Below are 18668 nucleotides of genomic sequence, written 5' to 3'. Positions count from 1 at the left end.
TATGTAGCCATCACAGTTGGTGAGAGGCCTTAAAAATCAGGTTTGGCAAGAAGTAGGAACAAACAGAAGTTAGGCAGTAAGAAACAATGTCAGGTACTCGCCACTGAAACTGCATGTCCAAAGTGACCCTTAATTCATGCAGCTGCCACTGAACTCTGTCCGTCATGGCTGCTGAGCTCACCAGGGCTACATCTGGGTCTTAAGACCTTTACCGCTGCTGTGAAAAATAATGTCTCATCTTTGCCTACATCCATCCATCATCTGCTCCAGGGTACGGGAGCCTGTAATTAATATGCATATGTCATTGGTGCAAGTTCTAACTAAAAGGTTAGAAGAAGGAAGTATCTGCTCCCTAGGTGTTATGCTTATGTCTCTGTTTATCAGAATTCATATATTGGAGTGTTCCAGGAAAGCAGGAAGGGTGTTTGAAGGCTGCATGCTGCTTAGTTTAAAAAAAAAAAGGAAAATGGCTGTAACATATTTTTATTATGTTATTCTCAATCAGTGGTTTATTTTATTATTATTTGCATTTTAATTCTAACCTATACAGGGATGGATTTCTTGATATAGAGCAGACGATTTTCACATTTGGATTTCTGTCCTCTCATTATGTAGTATATCAAATTGCTTTCAAAAGTACAGTAGTGATGTTTACATTTGCTTTTTTGTTCCACGGAGCCTTACTTACCACTTCTCATAATTGTCATAATAGAGATTCATTAACATATAATGCATAAGTAGATTAAAATGCATTTATGTATTTTGGGGATGCCATTCAAGATCATTTTTGTAAAGAAAACACTCATTCTACATATCTGTAATGCATTACAAAAGACACTTTCTTCACCCTCTACTCTTGAATTATGCTTTGTTAAATAACTTGGCATAAAAGGCAAAGATGTTAATTTCATTTAAAAATCACACCAAATGGTGTAAAAGTATTAAGAAAACAACACCTTTTATATATTAATCAACTTGATTTCTAGGAAGAAAGGCTAGTTAAAGTCTCTTTTTTGAGATCTGTGACTTGAAAATTAAGAAACTTTTGATAAATTAAAAATAAAACTTTAAAAGTATCCAGATAATTTATTCGGTGAACTGAAGCAAATATTAAAATCAATTATTCATCACAAATGAGAAAATTGAGCCTCAAAATTAGATGTTTCACATAAGTGCATATTGTAAATAAATTGTCAAAAAAAAGAGAAAGCCTCTGTTTTCTGACTTTCCTTCCATTGCTCTTAAAATGTTGGAGCTAAAATGGTATTGCTCTTTTTTAATATGTTACAAAAGTTTTTGAGTCATTTTAATTTAAATCAATGAAAAATGTATCTTTGCCCTTAAAAAATATTACACATTTTAATTTATATTTGCCAGCTGACTAAAATAAAATCCCAGTTCAAATCCAGTATAATTCTTACACAATTGGTGAGGTAAGTATTATTATTAACCCTAATTTATGGGGAGAGATACTGATAGAGAAAACCACCTTGCTCTGGGTCTTGTGATTTTTTTTTTCCATCCCCTACTTAGTTTTCTCAATTGAATAGAAGAATTATACTATGACTGATTATTTATATTCAGTTTTTTAAATCATTTATATTTTCATGTCAACCACCTTGCAATTCATTTAGGTCTACATTTCCATTTGTGCTGATTTGCAAGGGTGAATTTTATGGAGTGAGAAAGTGATTCATCTAATGTTTTTTTACTAGATGGGATAGCTATAATCTTGAGTCATTATATTTTTTTCTAAACACATGTTGAAACATGCATATATAAAAATACAGCAAAACGTGCTACACAGTTTTATGTGTTTTCAATAAGCTAATAATCTTAGTCAAGCTTTTCTCTCCCAAATCCTGTCTTTTGTCTTCCAGAAATGTTTCTCAAGTTTTACTTTATTGTCCAGTTGTACTAAAACCTAAGTCCAAGTCCTCAGCATTCCTTATTTGAAAATCGAAATATTTTCCCCTCTGTTCTTTTTGCCACCATCCTTTTCTTCCTTATACCTCTCTTGGCATAGCTGCTAGAATTTTGTGTAGTGTCATTCCCAAGCTTGAATCACTGTCTTGCCTGGAGGTAAAGACCGCATCCTAGAGCATCAGCTGAAGGCCTATTAAAACCCATGCAAGCTATGATTCAGTTGTTAATATTACTCATGTTCAATTGTGCCAATCTTATCCCCAAGCGTGGAGTAACTTTCAGTGACATACATTTTTTTCAGCCATCTTCTTTCTTCTATTTTACTTACTAAACAATTTCAGTACATGCTTGATTGCTGTGATAGTTTGTGAAAACTTTTCAACCCTAGGGAGTATTTTGTTGAAATTGTGTGAGTCATATGTAGTAGAAAATCGATGTACGGAATGTGCAGTAAGTTGTATCACATCTAACAAAAGCAAAATAAACACAGAAACAAATATAAAATTTGCACTTAGAGTGGAGTCCCTAATAGATCAGGTAGTGTAAGAGATCATACTAACTCAGGTCTGGGCACATACTCATGGTCAATTTTTGGCATTTTAACACTCCCTAGGGCTTCATTTTTGTTGTTTCTATGTATGTATTCTTTGAAACGATATATATATAATATATATTGATATATATGTTCAATTATATATATACATATATAATTGAGAATTAAAAATACAAATATGTATGTCCCTGTAAAACTGCAGTGTGCAGGCTTATGCCTGGCTATGTGTATGTATGCTTGTGTTTATTTCCAAAAGAACTTGCATGTGTTCTTTTCCTATCATCATCACCCTGCAAAACAGTATAATTTGCATTCAGAGCAAATACTTAAAACTGCCATGTTTTGTAATGTATATAATTTTCTCTCTTTCGATTAGGTAGAAAATGGTTGCCCCTGTTCACCAACTGTGAAGACTTAGGATCACACAACTACAGCTTTGATTCTCCAAGTGTTTCAGGATGTAAATGTAGTCTGACCTTTCCCTGCTGGACAGTTAAATCATGGACACGCTAAACAATTTAATTTGGACTGTTCTTCCAAAAGATGCTTTGGCTTCTCTCTCGAATGCTCACTAAGCATTTGTAGCTGACAAGGAAAAGGAAGAAAACTGTGAACTGGAAAGTTATCTTACAATGAAAATTACGAGCACATCTTGCATCTGTCCAGTCCTCGTGTGTCTCTGTTTTGTGCAGAGGTGTTATGGAACTGCTCAACACAGCTCCATCAAGGGGACCAGAAACCAAACCAAACACATCGAAGGTGAAACCGAAGTCCACCACCGTCCCAAAAGGGGATGGGTTTGGAATCAGTTCTTTGTTTTAGAAGAACATATGGGACCAGATCCACAATATGTTGGAAAAGTAAGTTTTTCTTTATTGGTTTGTTTTTTCCTCTCCTGGGAAATTGGGAGGTGGGATGAGGGTGGAGTTGCAGTTGGATTTGAAGAGACATGGCACTTTAAGTGAATTATGTTATAGAATGCTATTTCTTATTCTAAACATTTTAAAATAATAATTATAAAAAATGAACTTCACCAATCATGTCACATCTCCCTAAACATCGGTCCGTACAGACTAGACTGAATGTTCTTTACCAGCATATTACTCTTTCTGTTCTCTCATGTGAAATGGAGACACTTAATTAAACACACGATTCAGTAATTTTGTCTTTATTACCATGAAGATATATTAGAATTCACTGTGTCATTTATTGGTATGTTGATACTTACAATTTTTTTAATCTATTGCTATTGCACATGAGGCTAAAAAGAAGACACTATATACGACATCTAATATATTTCTGCTAATTGTTACAGAGACGGTATTTGAATTTAAGTCAGCCTTTAAAAACACATGGATATTTTTCCAATCCCCCAAATTAATTTCCATACAAATATCGATATATTTAAATATAGATTAAATATAAACTGGGTGTACAGGTTTTGTTAAAATCCCAAAAGAATGAAGTTGACAAAATGACCAGTAACTTCAGACCAACTTCCCTTTCTCTCAGAAATGCAGACAAGACAATTTAATGGCTTGTCAAACCCTTTAGGAAATTGTGCGCTCAGTAATAAGGGACAGTTTAAGCACGTGTCAAGGCTCCAGGGTAAAGAATAGAGTGAGAAGTAGAGAGACCTTCTCATCGATTACTGATTGTTGGAAGCAGCCACACTTAGGTTTGTTCAGTACCTATGGGAGAAGCAGCAATCACAGCAGTAGAATCTTTATGACTGCAGCCTCAGTGACTTCTGCCTCCCTGCTTGACTATTTATTTTCACTTTAGCACTGTTAGTACTAAAAAAAAAAAAAAAATAGTACTCCATCCAAGCCACAGTGCTTCCCTAATGTGTAGGCAGTACAGGAGCACAAGCCATCTGTTCTGCCCCTCTTCCAACAGGGACTGGGTTGCAGCTATCTTTTCCATACAAGGCAGGAGCTATGGAGTTAGAATGTGAAACACGAAAAAGATCTGGAACAATTCTATCATTTTCTTATGTGCATATTAAAACAAGAAGGAAAACCCCTCATATTCATCCTATGCTTTTTTTTTTTTTTTTTTTTTTTTATTTATTTATTTTTGGTTGTGTTGGGTCTTCGTTTCTGTGCGAGGGCTTTCTCTAGTTGCGGCAAGCGGGGGCCACCCTTCATCGCGGTGCGCGGGCCTCTCGCTATCGCGGCCTCTCTTGTTGCGGAGCACAGGCTCCAGACGCGCAGGCTCAGTAGTTGTGGCTCACGGGCCTAGTTGCTCCGCGGCATGTGGGATTTTCCCGGACCAGGGCTCGAACCCGTGTCCCTTGCATTGGCAGGCAGATTCTCAACCACTGCGCCACCAGGGAAGCCCCATCCTATGCTTTTTTCCTACAGACTGTTCCATGAAGTAAATGTAGATAAATGTACTAAAGTAAAAACATAATATATTGAATTACTATAAAGTTATTTTTGTTATGAACTTCAAAATCCTTTTTCTATAATCCTCTCAATCCTTGAAAAGGAGGGGGGAAAAAAAGGAACGGAAAAATGTTTCCTTTGTAGAGAACCAAAAGGAAAAAATATATATTATTAAAAAAATTTTTATGCATATTTATTGTCACTTTAACTAAAAAACGGAAACAAAATTTGCTAGGAAAGGTTAGGGAAAGATCAGATAGCTTCTCATGTTTTGGTGGGTCACCTAGTTTGAGTGAAAAATGAAAGCTCAATCAGTAGATTAGTTGCAAACAGTCTTTCTGGGCTTGGGTGCCAATGAACATATGGTTGAGAGCTTGTTAGCCATCAGGAGGTGGTGAGGGCTGTGAATCTGTTCCTTTGTGGAGGTTCTGCGGAAATCGGTATCCATTCTGTTGTAGTATTAACAGACAAATTTAAAGGGTCACACCCGAAGGTGTGGCCCCCCTATTCCCTATCTGACCTGGGGCCCCTCACTCATTCATAATCTTTCTACTCAATATTCTCCTGCCTTTATGAGCAATTCTAACTTGATTGTGTGGATTCATTCCCCTCATCCGTAACCCCCTACATACGTACAAACACATGTACATACATACATACATACACACATACATACATATATATGTACATACACAACTGTGACAGTTGAAAAAATCCTGCAAAGTTCAACAATCCACATGTACTTATAATAACCTCCTGTTCCATTATTTTTATTAGAGAAGAGAATTTATATTTCACACTTATAAATACATTCATAATGAACGAGAGCCATATATTTTTAAAGTGTTCCTGAATAGAAGATAGAATCATTACAGTGACTATAAGCATGAGAGGGGAGTACCTCCAAAGAACTGAAAATTATCTCCTTTACTCCCTTCTGTCACTGAAATTCCAGCAGGAATTTTGTCAACAGAAACAAAATAATAATCATATAATACAAAATAATAATCATACAATACAAAATAATAATCATACAATAATCCAATGCAATATTTGTTATTAAAACAATATATTTTCTACATGCATTATGTAAGTTTGTTTCCAGTCATCCTTGAGCTCTGGATAGTAATTTTGTGTATCTATAGTTATATTTCACATTATAAAACAACATCTGGAACTTTTGAAAAGAGCTCAAGCCAAACTGTTTTGATACTTACCAATTTCTTTTATATTTTTTATAATAATTTTCTTTGACTTTTCTTAGTGATTGGGTTTATTATGAGAGAATTTATTTTGTAACCATAAGTTTGTTTTCTACATCTGTAACTCTATTTCTGTATTGTAGATAAGTTCATTTGTACCCTTTTTGTAGATTCCTCATATAAGCAATATCATATGATATTTGTCAGCTGAGTTTATTTTGACAAAGGTTGAAGACTACGTCATATTCATTCATTTAAAATTTATTGAATACCTCCTCAGTTCTGGTCACTCTACAAGGCATTGTGTATATAGTGGTGAATGAAACAGGTATCTTGGGAGACATTGACATTAAGCCAACATTCATACAAATATTCAACTATAAACTGTGATGAGGATTTTGAAAGTATGTTGTACTTGTGTGTAGTGTTAAACTTAGATTGGGGGTGAGGGAAGAACTCTCTGAGGAAGAACAGGCCAGGATCGAAAAATGAATAGGAGCTAATCACACCAAATTGATGCTATGCTTGTGTATGACGTTTGAGAATGGGGGAGTGTCCATTATGAAGGAGTAACACATATAAAGATCCTGAGATGGGAAGGAGTTTGTGTATTTGAGGGTCAAAGAAAGACCGGGTAACTCCAATTTAGGGAATGAGCTGTAGAGAAGAGAGAGATGAGGCTAGACACAATAGGACATAGATGTTACAAGGTCTCTGGAATAAAGAACTGTGGGCTTCATATTTAGAGAAATGTGAAGACATTGTTGACTTTAAGAAGAAAAGGATGTGGCATCAATATATTTGTTGCTAAGCAATCGCTCTTCTATATAAGCAACAGAATTGCAGGGAAAAAGAATTTCAGGAAAATCAAAGGTAGGTTTCTGTTAAGGAGCTAATATAGCATAAAAAAGGGGGTAATAAAGCATAGTTTGCTTATTCACTTTTCCATAATGATTTAAGGGATACTATATTTATGGACCGTATAATGTATTATCGACCCAGGGCAACACTTGACACAAGTAGCAAGAAGTAGCGGAAGGAACATTGGACAGGTAGCCTTGATTTTTCTACTATGTAATTTTTTGACCTGGGTAAATCCAAACTTTCAGAACAAAGTTTTATTATGCACATTAAAGAAGTGAATGAATGAGATGATTGCAAGAATCCTATTTCACTTTGAAAGTTACTGCTTCAACGTAAATTCGACTGTTAAAAAACTAACAGCATGCCATACACTGTGCTAAATGTGGAGATTATACTAATGAAAAATACAATCTCAATAATTAATGAAATGAGGGCAAGAAGAGGCGATTTCAAGAACAAATGATAGCATCACAGTACTAGTGGTGCAGTAGAGGTGCTAAACATAGGGGATGATGGTGCAAGGGGAGGAGTAATATACTTGACTTAGCTCCATTTAGGGAAGGCTCCTCAGAAGAGGAAGAATTTGAACTAATATTTTGCCATCAATAGAAAATGGGACAGGTAAAGTATATTGGTTAAGAGAGACCTGCACTGGAATTTTAGGAATGACATATCAAAAGTGTATAAGTAGACGTTAAGGATATACAAGTACAGCAGTTGGAGCACAGATCACATGTTGAGAAGTGGAAGTGGGGATGAAGCTAGACAGCATGACAGGCCACCTAGGGCCAGTGCTGGTTGGAGATTCAAAGGAGAATATAGTTTTTCTCCAAGTGTTTGGGAATGAATTGAAGGATTTTCAAGTGTGAAGTGACATGAGACATACAGAACAAGTTTGAAGGCAGAGGGGATGCTTTACCATTGCACAAATCTAGACTTGCATTTGGTAATTGCAGAATAATTGGAGAGAGTAAATAGATTAAAACTTTTTATTTTAGGCTGTAGAATTGACAAGATTTTGCATCTATTGAGAGTGAGAAAGGGGGATGCAGGGCTGTTTGAAGATGTTGGGCAGGCACCTCCTTAAATTGGGGGGCGACAGCTAAAGAGTAAAGGAGGAGGATAACGTCTGGGAGTGACAGTGATGGAGCTAGGTTTGGATAGTCTATGTCCCAGGTGCTTCCTGGGCATGCAGGTGGGCAGGTATGGAGAGATGCAGAACACTGGAGGAAGGATGCAGCCTAAAGGGTAGAAATGGGAGATACTGGGGTTTAAGTGGTGATTGAAGCCCTGCCTCAAAATTTAGGGAAACATACCTGGAACTCTGGCTCAGAATGGAATTCTGTGGAACAAAATGTTATAAGGGAAAAGAGAAAACTCGGTCTAAAGTTTGCAAATAAAATTCAAGAGGACTTAGAAACAATGGAACAGAAATGGAATCAGAGTCGATAAACAGGGAGAAAAATCTCAAGGAAGAGTAAGTGATCGACGAAATCTGAAGCATGAGTGAGAATAAAATAGCACTGTATTGTATACTTAAAAGATTGCTAAGAGGGTAGAATTTATGCTGTGTTCTTATCACAACTAATAATAATAGCAACAACAAAAGAGGGCAGGAGGAACCTTGTAGAGGTGATGGATATGTTTATGGCATAGATTGTGGTGATGGTTTCATGGATGTATACTTATTTGCAAACTCATCAAGGAGTACGCATGTATAAATATGTATAGTCTTTCGGTTTAATCATACGTCAATAAAGTGGCTTTAAAAAATGGGTAACAATACAATATTTAAAAAATGAGAATTGTATTTCCACAGCTAATTTTTTAGCCAGGAAGTTATTTTCTCTGAAGAACCTTGTTATTTACAGGAGGCTGGCCCATATTCAAGAGGCTCCAGTAGTGATAGAGAAGGAGGCTGTAAATTAACATGAATACATGTAGTCTTTACTTATTCGTAATAGAGCTATTCATCTTCTTCACAACGTCTAATTGTTGCCCTCTAGCCATTACTAATCCATAGCATCTAAAAATTTAGGTATTCCTCAAAATGCTACTCATCCTGAACTCTTCTCATCTGCCTTAGTGATTGACATGTCTGTGTTGGTTAGTAATACCGTGCTGGCTGTTGAAGGAAACTATCTGGAACTAGTTTAATATGGGAATTGATTTGCCAACTTGCATACCTGAAGAGTAGAACAGATTCCAGGCAAAGGCAGAATCAGAGATACAAATGATGCGATTAGGATTCTAGCCAATCCCCTACAGCTGCACGCTCAGAAGGTATGTGAAGCCCGAGTCCCAAAATTGGCAGGCAACAGCTCAATCAGTTTCTATGCTCTGTTATAGAAAGGATTTCCTTGCTTGCAGCTAGATAGAGAGTGAGTTTAAGTGCCCAAATATTTTTCAGATCCACATTTTAGGTTCTGTCTTTTAAAGCCTCCCATTTCTAGGTACTACTTTCTCTATGAATCAGAGTCCTATTGTTGAAACAAATCTACATTAGTTAACAAATATATATATATATATATACATATATACACACATATATATAATAAGATAAATTCATTTTATGGAGAAGGCATAATTTCTTTGAGCCTTATTGGACTACTGTTCAAGCACATACTGAATTAATGGCAGTCAACCTGTGCTGAATAACTTAAGTCTGGATTTCTGATTTAACCATGGGGAAAGTTGAATTATCATAATGTGTTTAGACCGGAGCGGTCCAACAGAACTTTCTGCAATTACAGTCCCGTTTTATATCTGCACTATCCATTATGGTAGCTACTAGCCACATGTGACCGTTGAACATTTCAGATGTGGCTATTGTAGTTAAGGTTCTGAATGTTTGTTTTACTAATTTAAATTTAAATAGCTACTTGCAATTTTTGATTAAAATGTTGGACGATGCAGGTTTAGACCGATTAGATAGGAAACCTAGCCCCATGTGCATAATATACACAAAAGTATGAGTCTGTGAACGTCACATACAATTATAGGCAGACAGAATGAGATTAAACACTGTGGATCTAAAAGCTTGATTCGAATATGTAAAGAAGGTTATGAAGACTGGGAGGGTCAAGCCTGGCTCTCTTTCCCTTGGTTTCAGGCATCAGGCATTTTTATTGTTCAAATCGTTTGTATCTGTGGAGGTGTGAGTGGGTGTTGCACTCAAAGGCATGATTTAGTAAATCATTTTCTCGACTGCAACAGAATGTGACTCAGTAACTTAAGTGTAAAAGTAACTTTCCAGATGATTATTGGCTAGATCACAGAATTGGCAGAAAGGCCAGTGAGTCAGTGTTGAATTAGAGCAGGAACCAAGGGAAGTTGAGTGGCTATAAATGAAGCCAAGTTGATACGCCAGGGACAGTTGAGTCAGAAGATTGCCATTGACACTTCTGCCCTCAATATGCACTGCTACTGTTCTTGATAACACAACCACAAATCATATCAAATCTGTCCCTTGGTCTTTGTGTCACTTGGTCACGTTTCAAAGCTCCAGACAAGAGAGCATATGTTGCCTCAGCCTAAGTCACGTGTCGGTGGTCTGGCTGCCCAAGTGGGGCAGATGCAGTCTGGCTCCTGAAGTTTACATAATTGAGGCAGAACTGTCTCCTACCAAAGTCTCACAATGGGGTATCAATTCTTGCAAAATAAGATGGGGTTCCATAAAAGATACACTTATACACACATGCACACACACATTTGGCACACTGTGTGGGAAAGCTCAATATATTTGACTTTTGTTTTATTTCATTATTTTATTTTACCTATTGCGTCACCAAGATATAGTAAATGTCATTCATTCTATTTGAAAATAAACAGAGACTCAGAATAATTATAGATCACTCTTTCTTTTTTGAATTCACTTCAATGTCCACCAACTTTGTACATGTATGTTTGTATATGTGTATATTTATATATCTGTGTGTGTGTGTGTATAAAGCTAAAAGTAATGATTCATAAACTTGTTCTAGAACATCTTGTATGCTCAGTAATTGCTTGTTCAGTTCATTAGCTGCTTTGCATGCGTGGGTTCTTTCTATTGTTATATCAAAATTATAAGAAGTACTAAATATATCTATAGTGTTCAAAGCAATAGAAACTACTTTTAGTTAAAATAGGAGGACACTAAGCAGAAAGGAAATACTATAAGAGAGACATAGATATTTTACTTGAAATTACATTTCCCTCTTAAATATGACCTATGTTATGGTCCCGTGCCGTTTTTTTTTTTTTTTCTTCTTCTGGCATTGCCATTGTTATTCTTGTTCTTTGAACCCTGTTATTATTGTTCCATTGAATTAAATTGACCATGAGGAGTTTTTCGTTTTATTACTATTTTTATAAACATTGAGATGAGGAAGGGTAAAATAATATCTAATTACACATTGATTATCGGCACAAATAACACTAAGTAAATATTTATGTTGGGGTGGGTGGAGCGTCAGTGCAGTACAGCTGTGAGGGACTAAGGACTTAAGTGTCCTCTGGAGAGCTGTTAATTTGCATAGAAGTTATTTCTATTCTGTGCTTTACAGCTGCACTTTCCTTAATGTCTGTAAGAAATGTTAAAATAACAAGAATGAAGGTACAGAAAATCCTACATTTGGGTTAATGTATTAAAAACAAAGCTTTGATCTGGTATATATTACTAGAAGACAAATATTCATAAGGTAGATACCCATAGTTTTCAACCTTCTTTGAATATTAGAATTACATGGGAAGTTTTTAAAAATCCTCAAGCCCAGGGTGAACATCCGATCAATTAAGTCAGAAAATCTGAAAATAGAACCCTGATATCAGTATTTTTCAAGCTACCAAAATGATCCTAAATTATCTTTCAGAACTACTGGTCTTTAGGTTCGTTTTACTAACGATACATGAGGATACCTTTAATAAAGTGACAAGAATCTTTAATTGTGTTGTAAATTGCTACTTTGTTTTAAAAATTGACATCTATAAATGAATGCTTAATGTAACATATATGTGCTTAATCTCATGGTCTTGAATAATTCCTCTTTTAAAAAGAGGAATTAAATGAGCCCAAGTATTTTTTTCTCTACATATATGTCTTCATAACACCTTTATTATTTTAATATGCTTATTTTTATTTGTACTGATATATAATACATGTACATAGGGAAAAAAGGCAAATGGTACAAAAAGTTATCACAAAATTGATATTCCTCTTTTTCCCTTCCATTCCCTTCTCACAGCTTTTCTTACAGATAAAAAGCAATCTGTAATATTTTAGTTCTTTTATTTTAACATGACTAGACTTTATCTTGATTTCCTGCTGTAGTATCAATATATGAGGATCTACTACTTTAATATTCCTACCTCTTTTCCCATTTCTCCCATGTCATCTATCATTAATTATATAGTTCTTCCCTTGGTTGTCTTTTTATTTAAAATATGTAAAATACCGACATGTTTATTCCTACTCTTGTTAACTATAGATAGGCTATAATTACTTCCCACCTTTTAGAATGGAGATACAGAAAACCCTACCATTGTACAGAAGACCTTGAGATAGATGATGAGAAAGACCTTGAGACAGATGAGAGTTTGAGGTAATTTCATCACTATCTCCTTTTGTTAGTTGCCTCAGACATCTTAAGTTTTTCTTAAAATTTTTTTACATTTAATTTTTCCAAGAATGTGCACTTTTGTTCAGAGAGGTTAATTGCTGGCCATTGAGTGTTCTGCTTGGAGACATCAAGTACTTTTCCATAATTTTTCCATGTACCTTTATGTTTTAGAACTCCATCTCACCCCTACCCTCCATTATACTTAGCATTTTTGACTCCTAAGCTTTTCAGGAAATATGCAGGACAAGGCAAAGTCCTGCATGGCAGGGCTCTTCCACACGTGTTTAAGGATATAGTTTCCTTTGTCTTTCAATGTTAGTCATCATCGTTTCATTTATAATTTGTCTTTGAGGAACTTACTAAAATGTCTTTTGTGTTGGGAGCAAAACTTACCATCTTTAATTTGCAAAGTATTTATGTGTTTTAAATACTTCTTAGAGTTTAATGAGGCTTCAAGAAGAAGAAATAAAATGTTTTTTTTTCTCAATCCCTCATCTTGAGCAGAAAGACCTCAGGAAACCTCACATGAAGGAAAATATGTATTGTCTGTGCTGTAATGTTCCTTGAAAATGATAGGTGGTTTGCAAACTTTACATGTGCTAAATATTGGGGCTATACAAATGTGTGAAAGATACATATATCAGCATTGCTATCAAAGCCAACTAAATAGTCACCAATTTTAACATATTGACTTCATTGATTTCCATTGTGTTAGATCTTAGACAAGAGGGGGAAAAGATCCCCTGGGACAGTAATGTAGCAGTGAAGGTATTATCATGCATTTTCACATCAGCAAATAATTGTGTTTACATACGCTATGTAATAACTCTATATTCTACTCCCCTTTTCCGTAACTTTTAGTGATAGTTTATCATTTAATGTATGCTTTATAGCGTATTTATCTGAACATCCAAATTACAGAATTTAATTAACATCTGTACTTAAAGAATTAGCAGAAATAGAGCTTTCAAAGACCCTAAGATTTATCTATTAGTTTTGGAATGAGTGGAAATTGATTCTTAACATCTGATACAGTTTACACTTAAAATTCTGATAAAAGCATAGAGACAAATTTGATGATCTTCAGAGATTTCTTCTAGACTTGCATAAGACTTAAGATGAAGAATTATTCATGGTAGTAAGCAGAGACTTTGTTCATGCTGCCAGCTCCCACCCCAATTACACAATAAAGATGCTTATCCATTAAGAGTATTGCCAAAGTTCTGGAAACTCATCAGGATTATTTGGGTTTTTTTCCAACTAAGTATACCTATTTTAAAATTAAAGAGATAATTATAGGTCCACATGCACTTGTAAGAAATAATACAGAGAGATATCTCTTGAAAATTGTCTGCCCACTTCCTCTTAATGGTAATATTTTGCAAAACTGGAGCATATTGTCACAGCCAGGATACTGACATTGATACAATTCATCAATTTCATTCAGATTTCCCAAGCTCTCCTTATACTGTTGTGTGTGTGTGTGTGTGTGTGTGTGTGTGTGTGTGTGTGTGTAAGTTTTATAAAAATGTTGTCTGCGTAGCTTCATGTATCCCCACCAGCACAGTTCCGCTACTGAACACTTGCAACACCTCATGATCCCTCATGTTGCCTTTTGTAACCACACCAATTTTACTCCTGCTACCACCTCATCTCCCTCACTCCCCAACTATGTTTAACCCCTGACAAACAGTAAAAATTAGCTTCCTTCTTCCTTACAATTTTGCCATTTAAAACATGTTATAGAACTAGAAATAGAAATATACAACATACAATATGTAACCTTTTGGGACTGGCTGCTGTTCGTTTGACGTAAGTCTGGAGATTCACTCAATTTGGTGCATGTATCAATAGTTTGTTCCCTTTTATTGCTGGTAGGACTCCATGATAGACCTGTGCCACCGATTGGTTAACCATTCATCAGTCGGGGACATCTGGGCTGATTCCAGTTTGAGCTATACAGTAAATCTGCTATGAACATTTGTTTTTAGCTGTTTGTGTGAACATAAGTTTTCATTTCTTTGGGACAAAAGCCAGGATGTGCAGTTGCTGAATTGCATCGTAGTAGCATGCTTACTTTTTTAAGGAACTGCCGGACTGTTTTCTTCAGTGGTTGTGTTATTTTATATCCTTGCCAGCAGTATATGAGTGATCCAGTTCTTCACATCTTCCCCACCATTTAGTGTTGTTGCTATTTTTTATTTTAACATTTTGTTAAATGAGTAGTGATATCTCATGTGGTTGTAATTTTCTTTTTCCTAGTGCATAATGATATTTAACAGCTTTCCACGTGCTTATTTTCCATCTGCGTCTTTGGTGAAATGTCTGTCCAGGTCATTGCTCATTTTCTATTTGTTTTTTTTTAACTGTTAAGTTTGAGAGTTCTTTATAAATGCTAGACAATATTTGTTGGATACGTAGTTTACAAATCCTTGCCCCAGTCTCTAGGGAGCAACTAAATTATCTTTTAATTCTCTTCACATAGGCTTTCACAGAGAAAAAGTTTTTAATTTCAACAAGGTCCAATTTATGAATATTTTTCTTTTATGCATCTTGCTTTGGTGCCAAATCTAAGAACTCTTCTCCTAGTGCTATGTGCCAAAATTTTCTCCTCTTTTCCCCCCACAAGTTGTATAGTTTTAGGTTTTACATATATGTCTACAGTGTAACATGAGATAAACTTCGTAAATGTGGGGTTTAGGGCAAGGTTGTTTTTTGCCTGTAGCTATCCAGTTGATCCAGCACGATTTATTAAAAAGACTGTCCTTCCCTCTTTGAATTGGTTTTGCACCTTTGTTAAAATTCAGTTGAGCATATTTGTGTCAGTCAATTTCTGGTTCATCTTTTCTGTTCCCTTGATCTACACATCTCTTTCTCAACCAATAGCATATCTTCTTGGTTACTGTAGCTATATGGCAAGCATTGATATCAAAGATAGCAAGGTTTCTTCTTTGTCAAGATTGTTTTAATTAATTAAGAGCCTGTGTCTTCCTGTAGAAATTTTGGAATAAGTTTGTTTATGTCTATACAAGATCTTGCTGGAATTTTGATAGGCATTATATTAAACCTATAGATGAATTTGGGAAGAATTGACATTTTACTATGTTAAGGATTCCAATTCGTGAACATGATATCTTCATTTAGGCTTTGATATCTGTCATCAGCATTTTGCAATTTTCAGCATATGGTACATAAAATACTTTGTGCATATTTTATCACTGTGCAATTTATTAAATTTATGATTTTCTTTGGAGTGATTATAAATGGTATTGTGTTTTAATTTTAGTTTCTGCATGTTCATTGTTCCTATTGATTTGTGTTTGTTCATCTTCTAGCCTGCAAACTTGCTAAACTCACTTATTCTAGGAGATTTTTTTTCTTCCATTTGTTTGTTTGATGCATTTTCTACATAAATAATGATGTCCTCTACAAACAGGGAGACTTTTGATTCTACTCTTTGATCTGTGTGCATTTTTATTTCCCTTTCTGGCTTCACTGGCTAGAACTTAAGTACTATGCTGAATTAGAGTGGTAAGAGATGGCGTTCACTGGCTAGAACTTAAGTACTATGCTGAATTAGAGTGGTAAGAGATGGCGTTTTTGCCATGTTCTTATCTTAGTGGAAAAGTATTCATGATATGAATATGATGTTAATTGTAGGTTTATTATATAGATGCTGTTTATCAAGTTGAGTTAATTTCTCTCTATTTCTAACTTGCTGAGAGTTTTTATCATGAACAGATGGAGTTTGCCAGATGCTTTTCTGCATTGATTGGTATGACCGTGTTTTTTCCTTCCTTATCTTATTGACATGGTGGGCTACATTTATTGATTTTCAAAAGTTGAACCAGCCTTGCATACCTGGACTAAATCCCACTTCATCTTTTATACATTGATGAATAAATTTATTAAGATTTTTTTGAGGACCATTGCATTCAATTTCATGAGAGATAATAATAGGTAGGTTGTTTTTGTATTGACTTTTGTTTTGGTATCAGGGCAATATTGGCTTGTTAAATTAATTAGAAAATGTTCCCTTTTCTTATGTTTTCTGAAAGATATTTTATAACATTGATATTAATATTGATATTAAATATTTGGTAGAATTACCCAGTGAAAACTAGACTTCCAACATAACGCTACTGTCTGGAGCTTTTAATCGTGAATACAATTTCTTTGATGGTCATAGACAATTCAGATAATCTTTTTCACTGTGGTAGTTTGTGGTTTTCAAGGAATTGATCCATTTCTTTTAAGTTTTCAAATATATGAGCATAAAGTTTTTCATAGTATCCCCTTATTATCTTTTTAAAGGATGCAGTATCTGTAATGTTATCCCATCTTTGATACTGAATTAGTGATTTTTGTCTTCCTGCTTTTTTTAAAAAAATATTTTTCAGTCTTCCTAGAGGTTTATCAGTTTAATTGATTTTTTGAAGAATCAGAATTTTGTTTCATCAATTTTTCTATTTTTTTCTTGTCTTCAATTTTATTGACTTCTGCTCTTATCTTTGTTGTTTCCTTCCTTCTATTTACTTGAATTTATGTTTCATTTTTTTCCCTAGGTCTTGAAGTAGGAACTTAAGTTATCGATATGAGACCCTATCTCATTTCTAATGTAAGCATATAGTTATAAATTTCCTTCCTAGCACCACTTTAGTTGCATTCCACATATTTTGATATGGTGTATTTTGTTTTCATTTAGTTATAAATATTTCTTATTTCCTTTGAGACTTCCTCAAAGGAAATAATTTGTAAATGTCTTTTAAAATCTCCATGTATTTAGAGATTTTTCTGTTTTCTTTCTGTTGTTCATTTTTAGTTTGATTCCATTAAAATCAGATAACACATTCTGTACAATTTCAATATTTTTTTAAATTTTTTGAGTTTTGTTTTGTGGCCCATGATATGGTCTATCTTGGTGAATGCTCCGTGGGTACTTGAAAAAAAATGTATATTATACTGTTATTTAAAAAGAGTGTTTTATGTATGCCAATCAGATCCTTTTGGTTTTTCCTATAGATCACATATGTATCCTTGCTCATTTTCTGTCTGTGTTTCTATCAGTTGATGAGAAGGGGGTGTTGAAGTTCCCAACTCTATCAGATTTTGTTTCATGTATTTTTGAAGCTCTCTTGTGCATCCATATTGAGAAGGTAATGTCTTCCTGATGGTCCTTTTATCATTATTTTTGTCTCTTTTACTTTTCTTTGCTACAAAGTCTATTTTGTCAGATACTAAGATAACCACTAGTTTTTTTTTTAATAAAATAATATTTCCATGCTGTATCTTTTCCATTCTTTTATGTTCAACATCTACCTATGTCATTTAATTTGAATTGAGTTTTTTTGTAAGCAGCATATAGTTGGATTTTGTTCCATTGTTCAGTCTGCTTTCTCTATATTATCATTATTCTATTTAAGACATTTTCATCTAAGGTAATTATTGATATGTTAATCAATAAGAGTTCAGTTTTCTTATACATTTTCTATTTGTTTTTTCTGCTTCTCATTTGTCTGTTTCTTTTTACATGCCACTATGTGGGTTCCATAAACATTATTTAGGAGTCTGTCAATTTATTTGTAGTGTTTTTGTGTGTATCTCTTTGTATAGTTTCTACTGTAGTTGATCTAGTTGTTACCATATATATATATATATATATATATATATATATATATAATATGTGGCTTATGAGAGTCTACTAATGTCAACATTTTACCATTTTGAGTGAATGCAGAAACCTCATTTTCATTTTGGTCCCTTTATTTTCCTTACTTTAAAATATTATATTCTTGGATATCAGATGATGTTATAATTTTTGTTTCAACATGTAAATATGATTTTAAAAATTCACAAGGAGAGGAGAACCTATTGTATTTTTTTGTATTTCTCTTTTTTTTCCTTATTACTCTGCCTTCCTGATGCTTCACAATTACTTAATCTGTTATTTCCTTTCTGTTTGAAAACTTTCTTTTGCCAATCTATAAGATTAGGTCTAATGTCAACAGATTCTTTTTGTTTTCCTTCATCTGAGAATGTTTTTACTTCCCTTCATTCTTGAAGGATATTTCTGCAACATAGAATTCATAGTTGACTGTGTTTTTCTTTCAAACTTTCAAAATAGTGTACCACT

At 34.5% G+C, this 18668-nt stretch overlaps 1 protein-coding gene across 1 annotated transcript in view; it reads left to right on the top strand.

Moving 5' to 3' along the window:
• Nucleotides 1–3072: 3072 nt before the first annotated feature.
• CDH18 (cadherin 18) overlaps nucleotides 3073–18668 on the top strand; it is a 324131-nt gene continuing 308535 nt past the window's right edge. Inside the window, exon 1 of the mRNA XM_061187670.1 lies at nucleotides 3073–3339. Coding sequence (XP_061043653.1) covers nucleotides 3112–3339 — 228 coding nt within the window. The 5' untranslated portion in view covers nucleotides 3073–3111. The remainder of the gene's footprint in view (nucleotides 3340–18668) is intronic.

The sequence above is a fragment of the Eubalaena glacialis genome, chromosome 4 (assembly GCF_028564815.1).
Source record: "Eubalaena glacialis isolate mEubGla1 chromosome 4, mEubGla1.1.hap2.+ XY, whole genome shotgun sequence".
Classification (NCBI taxonomy): domain Eukaryota; kingdom Metazoa; phylum Chordata; class Mammalia; order Artiodactyla; family Balaenidae; genus Eubalaena; species Eubalaena glacialis.
The sequence above is the reverse complement of the archived record's forward strand: the minus strand, read 5'-3'. Positions and strand labels throughout refer to the sequence as shown.